Source organism: Gossypium arboreum, chromosome 5, assembly GCF_025698485.1.
Source record: "Gossypium arboreum isolate Shixiya-1 chromosome 5, ASM2569848v2, whole genome shotgun sequence".
Taxonomy (NCBI): domain Eukaryota; kingdom Viridiplantae; phylum Streptophyta; class Magnoliopsida; order Malvales; family Malvaceae; genus Gossypium; species Gossypium arboreum.
The window spans coordinates 86,474,451-86,481,552 of NC_069074.1; the positions used below are offsets into that span (position 1 = coordinate 86,474,451).

The window sequence follows — 7,102 nt, forward strand, 5'->3', positions numbered from 1 at the left end:
ACAAACATGTCTTAATTTGTAAGTTTTTTATTAAGATTTTCTCACATGCAGGAAAAACCACCTTCAGTTGCAGTTCTAATAGCACCTGAAAAATAATAATATACAACTTTGTAATTTAGTTAATGATATATTTCTCAACTTTGTTAAGGAGTGAAGAAAGTAAAATTATTACCTTGTTGTAAGAGCTTTGATTCTCCTCACTAACCTTGCTTCCAGCACAACAAATGTAACATAAACCCAATCCTTTGCATTATCCATGTAACGATAATATGAATGACTCCATGAACGCTTGAAGAACACAACACTGCAAAACCCCAGAAACCCACTGCAACTCCAAGTCCCATGCCAGTGTAAAACCATTTCATGAACTCATCAGAATCTTCTTCACCTCCTACTGCAGGTTTTCCGGCAGGTGGTTCCACCATTGAGCAATTCGGTGAAACAGGAGGACCACAAAGTCCTCTATTATGGGAAAATGACGAAGGATCAAAGCTCTGTAGTTGAGTGCTAGTTGGAATCTTTCCAGACAAGTCATTATAAGACAAGTTCAAGTTAATTAGAAATGTTAATTCAGACAAGCTTGTCGGGATGTTTCCTGAAAACTTGTTTCTTGACAGGTCAAGCACCTCTAGTTGTCTTATATGCCCAATCTTTTGAAGAATTTTTCCGTTAAAAAGGTTTCTTGACAAGTTCAATGCAACCAGTTCTTGAAGACTACTTAATTCTTCAGGAATCTCTCCTGTTAATTTGTTAGAAGAGAGATCAATGGCTAGTAGCAATCCAAGTTGTGGATAGCTTTGCTTTGTCCCCTTCCATGTAAGCAATGCCTTGTCAACATACATACCCTTATTAAATACCAATTCAGGTCCAATATCTACGATGTGATGCTCAATCATTCGATCTAAACTCACTTTTTTTGTCATGGAAGTGAAATTATTGAGGCATGATGGTATTGTATCAGAGATTTTATTTACAGAGAGGTCCAAGATTTGTAGATATTTCAATCCACAAAGTTGATGGGGAATCCTTCCCTTGAACTGGTTCCTTTGAAGGCTAAGAAAAACCAACGATGAAAGCTTCTGACCGATCCACATAGGTATTTCTCCTGATAATTCATTATCACTCAAGTCGAGAAATTTTAACTTGGCACAATTCTGTAAAGATGAAGGTAATTCTCCAGAGAATTTATTACCACGTAAACTTAGCATTTCAAGATAAATCAGAGATCCTAAGGAGCTTGGAAGTGAGCCCGAGACACTATTATCACCCAAATTCAAAGCTGTTAAAAACGGGAAACTTCCAAAACAGTCTGGAATCACTCCAGAAAATAGATTATTTGAGAGATCAAACAATGCCAACAAACCTTCACCGGTAATATTGCAAATTGGAAAGACTGAACCAGTAAACTTGTTTTTGGAAAGGTTAATGGTCCCCTTTGTTATTCCAATAGGGTTGGAAGCGTGTAAATTATTGTACTAAAAAATCATATAAAGTTTAATTTCTAAGAAAGAGAGGTGGATCACAAGGATCTCTTAAGTACCAAGTCATTCCTTAGTCAGAATATCCATTCTATCGTAATTTAATAGCACAATTAAATACTACTATTATACCCTCAAATATTAAAAGAAAAATAGGACAAGAAAGAACACAAGAGTTTTAACGAGGTTCGGTAAATTATACCTACGTCCTCAGGCACTAATACCAGATGATAACTTCAATATCTCCAAAATATTACAAACAAATAAAATTCCTTAAGAATTCTCAAATGGGAGAAGAGAGAAAACTAAGTGAGAAAGAATAATTGGGATGATTTGAAATGAAAATGGGAAGGCCTATTTATAGTTGAAATTTAAAGACCAAACTATAAATAGCCCATTATCTCAATGACCAAAAAAGAAATTATCCCATGCAAAAATTTCAAGTCAATTTTAGCTGCAAAATCTGCACCTCCTATTTATTACATTTTAGTCAAAATTGATGGTTATCATAAATGTTAATAATCTGCCATACCGTAAAGTCTAAAGAAAAACGTGGCAATGGTCCTGAGAAATTATTAGAGCTTAGATCTAGATGGTTTATGTGGATAGAGTAATTATTTGGAAAAGTACCACTGATCTGATTAAAAGACATGTTTATGTACGATAATCCCTGAAATTTGTCCCAAAACCAGTAGGGAAGAGAATCCGAAATTCCTGAAGCAGAAATATCAAGGTAATCCATGGAAGAAATATCAACGTCAGGGTTTAGGACGTCCATTTTAGTCTGAATCCAATTTGGGAAACGAGGCCCTAACTTGCAAGAGCAAAGCAATAGTTGATTCAGTTGGAAGGGAGGAATCCATCCGGAGTTGAATTTCAAAGTCAAAGAAGTATCGGATAAATCCAACACCTGTAAATAGGTGAAATTTGAGAAATGAGCTTCGGAAATTACATCACCACCAAAAGAATTCGCTGGAAGCCGCAAGACTCGCAGGTTCGAAAGTTGTCCAATGCTTTTGCTTATGGATCCATTTAAAAGAGTATCGTTCAGATAAAGTTCTTGAATAGCAATCATGTTCCCGAAAGCTTCTGGAATTGGACCTTTCAACTGGTTATTTGAGAGATCTAGGGAAACAAGGTTGCGGCTAACATTAAACAACCATGGATATATGGCAGAAGAAGGGAGATTATTATCAGAGAGAGCGAGAGTGTTGAGAGATGTAGAAGAGTTGGTAAGGGAAACAGAAGAAGATGAGATGCTTGGAAGATCACAATCTCTCAGATTTAGTTTTTGAAGCAAAGGAAGATGGTTAATGATTTGAGACCAATCATTGGCATTGCTCAGGTTAGTGAAACTGAGATCAACCTCTTTCAAACGAGGAAGATGGGAAAGCCACTCAAGTTTTCCAACATTGAAAACTCTACCGTTGCTACCCAGTCTAAGAGTCTCCAACATTGAAAGATTTCCAAGTAGAGAAGGAATTGGACCTCTAAAATTAGCATTAGAGAGATCCAGTAATTTCAATTTTTTCAAAGAACCAAAAAACTCTGGGATGGGACTTCCATTAAAATCATTACTGCTGAAATTTAAAGAAGTCAAATGATGTAGTTTAAGCAGTGAAGGGCTAATTGTACCTGCCACAACCAGATGTTGGTAGCTAAAATCAAGCATTTCAACTTATCCATGAAGAAAGGGCGTCGTAGCCTGAAAAACCCATAGCTTGAAGGCTGTGCTTAAATTCAAGTAGCGCTTTTCTCTCGCTCTCTTTGCACACGGTAGCATAGGTGCATTTCTCATGAAGAAGAAGACAAGATATTGCAAAAAATAAAACAAGTTTATGAGACCTCATACTTGACATCGTAATCATGAAATATTAAGCAAGAGCAAATGAAATAGTGTTTTGATTGTTTTAATTCTGAATGCTAATATCTGAGGAAAGTCCTCTTTATAAACACCCAACTTGAATGGTAATGGTCGCAAATCAATTATGGGTGTTGAATTACTTTTGACCATTATCTCTAACTAAGGATTAGGCCTGTTTTGCTTTCATTCTTTTTTTTTTTTATTCTTTAATCAATCTCTTTATTAGTCCTTTCAATGAGGGTTTTTTTTTCCCTGAAACTACATCGATGGGAAAAATAAATTGCATTAATATAGTTGATACATGTATTTATCATTTTCCACACTATAAAACCTTTAAGGGACGACTTAGACTTGCTTTTAATTTATTTATTTTCAACAAAAGTTTCTTATTTCAGCATTAGTAAGCTATTGGCTTTGAATTATTTACTAGTATTATATAATTAATGTAACAAGAAAATACCTTGTAATTGTTGAGTCGAATTACTTTTTTGACTGTTAGAGCTAATTAAAGATTAGAGTTTTGTAGCAATCTGCGCGAAATATCGGTATGGAAACTAAACAGAATGTACTGAGTTTATTTTATACCCCTGACATCAAACAGTTTCATGGTCAACACATGCTGCCTGGGATTTCCGGGTTACAATGTCTGAAAATGATCCTAGGGTCTGAGGGACATAGTTAGGGTTGAAATTGGTGGAGGAAAAAATTCTTCCCATAGTGAGCGTTTTTAGCTACAAAATGATTTCATATTTAACACATGCTGCCTGGGATTCCTAGGTTCTAGTGTTTGAAAATTATCCTAGGATTCTCGGGTTCTAACATACACAATTAGGGTTGAAAATAGTGAGGGAGAAAAGGCATGCCGTAGGGGGCTTTTTTAGTTATCAAACGACATGCTGCCTCAAGATTCCTGGGATAAAATTACATGCGGAAGATATTCCCCCACCCCCACCCCCCACGGTTGCACCCTTGCCTATATAGAGGGGAGTTTCCATCCCTCTACTCCATCATCTTTCTCACCCACTATCTCCTTTAAATTGTTTTTTTTTTCTTTTTTCTTGCATGTTGAAATTTCTTGGTTTAAAGATTTATTTCTCTTTCTTTTTTAGGGAGACAAAATCATAGTTTTAAGTTCTGTTTGGGTTCATGGTGATCACGTAGAGCTGAAGACCTACAAATTTCATCTACCGTGTGAGGATGGGGCCATCACTTGAGAAGTCGAGACCGCATTGCAACTCAATGCCCTTGTTGGCGGTGATTATATGGTTTCGGGTTGAAGTGCAACTAGGACTTTAAGTTTACAAAGGTTATGTTGTCAAGGGATGGAGCATAAATGGGCCTCAAATGGCAGTGATTATGCGGGCACGACAATGAATTTTTCCTCATTAGAGAAGGAAGTTTTGTAAAACCCATACAGAAGTTAAAGCAAGAAACATAGGGGTCTTCCAGTATAATTACGTAATTCGTTTTGTCCATCTCCATCAAAGATAATGACCTTATTACTTAAACCTGTGATAGAGTTGAGGGCAACAAAATCTCCAACGAGGACCAATTATTATGTGGTACAGAAAAGATGAAACGTGAATCAAAATGATAACGATTCTTTCACATTTCATCTTTTCTACATTGCACAATAACTTGTCCTTATTGTAAATCTTGTTATTGTTAGCACTAATTATGGGTGTTTATGCTTTCATTTTTCTTTTCTAGTCAATCTCTTTAAGACTCCAACGTGAATAATGTCTCAATAACGTGTGACAGGGTGAAATTTGTTAGCCTACTAAACCTTCAATTAATTTAATTTACCCACAAATTTCTTCAAAAAGTGTAGTTGTCGCAAATGAAGAATGGGTCTTGAATTGTTCAATAATATGAATCAGAAAATACCTTCCAATTGCAATTGTTGTGTCCAGTTACTTTTTGACAATAAGCACTAATTAAGGCCTGTTTTGCTTTTGTTCTAAATTCCACTTGAGCCTTACAATGTAATTTTTCAATTTTCCACACTAGACTTACTTTTTGTATTAATAATTTAATTCCCTGCAACTCTTTTCTTCAATTTCATACGAAGCAAGAAAAGCAATTGTCTGTAATCAATAATGTAAGCTGAATGTTATTAAAGTATTGTTAAAAAAAAAAAACCTATAAGAAGCTGAGATCTATACCTCCAGACATCATAATTATCATAAAAAATAAGATTGTGTTTTGCTATTTTGGATTTGACATGTCATTATCTACTATTACAAAATGTTAGCTTATATTAAAAGTGATCAAATTTAGTTAATACTTATTGGGCTTTAGTATGATTCAAATCTGTATACATACTTTAATAACTAATTTCTAATTAATGATGGGCTGATTAAAAATTAAATTAATGTGCAAAAGTTATATAAATAATCTCTCAATAACGTGTCATAGGTTGAAAATTGTTAGGCATACTAAAACTTCAACTAATTTAATTTACCCACAATTTTGTTCTTCAATTTCATATGAAGCCAAAAGAGTAGTTGTAGCAAATGAAGTATGGGTCTTGAATTCTTCAATAATGTGAATCAGAAAATACCTTGCAATTCATGTCTCCAATTACTTTTTGACTATAAGCACTAATTAAATTACTTTTTGACTATAAGCACTAATTAAAGAGTAGGAAAAGTAATTGTGTTATAATAAGTGTGTTATACTCATAAGATATCATTAATCTTTTGAGAATGAATCTATTCTCCTAAATATGTTTCTATTTTATCTCACCATAACTATTACATATTTTTTATAAAAATCAATTACTCTCAAATAGTAATCAAATAATTTATCATAAAGAAAAATGACTTGTGGTCACATTTTAATTTTCATCTATTGAAATAAAATAATATAATATATTGAAAAAAACCTATCCAAACTCCTACTTATAATATAATATTTATTGTTTAGTTATTCACTTTACCGATCTAATGTGAAAATGTCTCAATAACGTGTGATAGGGTGAAATTTGTTAGGCCTACTAAACCTTCAATTAATTTATTTTACCTATCCATGTCTTCTTTTTTTTGAAAGATGATGACAATAAAATTATTTTATTCATATTTAATTAACTTATCATCTTTTAATTTTTCAACTTTCAAATTTCATCCTTTTTTAATTAATTTTCTATGGATGAATCATTATGCTTACCTACTAACTCCAATTAATGGTCTAATTGTCATATAAGGACTTCAAATTTTGAGCTCCATAGCTATTTGATCTCTTTAGCTACTAGAATTCAACTTTTACATTTTATACAATTTGGCCCTTTCCTCCTAATTAAACATGTAATCAGTAAAATTTTCGTAACGAAATTTTCATACGTCTTTCCTATCATAATGCAGACCATGCAATAATAACAAAATAATTTTCCTTTTGGGCTCGAATTTGTGGTCCCGAAATCACTATTCCGATTTCACTAAAAATAGGCTGTTACATAATTAAACTCGAATATAAAAACTCATTAATCACACAATTCAAATAGAAATCGACATAATATTGACATGAGTACATTCTATTGATTTTAGTCCGTATAAGCCCTAATATTCGAAATGCTCATAACTTTCGATTTGCTTTCATATTTCTCCACTAGAGACCTCGAACTTTCAGTTCATGACAAAATTTTCCTACAACTTTCAATTTATTTAATTCGGTCCCTAATATTCCACATTAATGTTTTCAAAGCCTTTAAGATTAAATCAAGCTTATTCTTATAACACCCATTACCTTACTAACATTATAA

General features: G+C 33.4%; 1 protein-coding gene across 1 annotated transcript; it reads right to left on the minus strand.

Annotated features, from left to right (window-relative positions):
• Nucleotides 1-570: 570 nt before the first annotated feature.
• Nucleotides 571-3,161, minus strand: LOC108451728 (receptor-like protein EIX1). Its single transcript, XM_053027638.1, has 3 exons — nucleotides 2,109-3,161; nucleotides 702-1,363; nucleotides 571-609 (listed from the first exon to the last, which is right to left on the minus strand). Exons 1-3 carry the CDS (start codon nucleotides 3,148-3,150, stop codon nucleotides 571-573), a joined length of 1,743 nt encoding a protein of 580 aa, XP_052883598.1. The 5' UTR covers nucleotides 3,151-3,161.
• Nucleotides 3,162-7,102: the final 3,941 nt, after the last annotated feature.

Bases quoted from the DNA above. Each gene is read 5' to 3' on its own strand.
- LOC108451728 (XM_053027638.1), bottom strand. From the start codon at position 3,150: ATGCTTGATTTTAGCTACCAACATCTGGTTGTGGCAGGTACAATTAGC. The intron at 1,364-2,108 runs GTACTTTTCCAA...TTACCGGTGAAG, and splicing joins GTCTTTTAATCAGATCAGTG to GTTTGTTGGCATTGTTTGAT. The intron at 610-701 runs GTTGCATTGAAC...TGACCTGTCAAG, and splicing joins TAAGTAGTCTTCAAGAACTG to AAACAAGTTTTCAGGAAACA.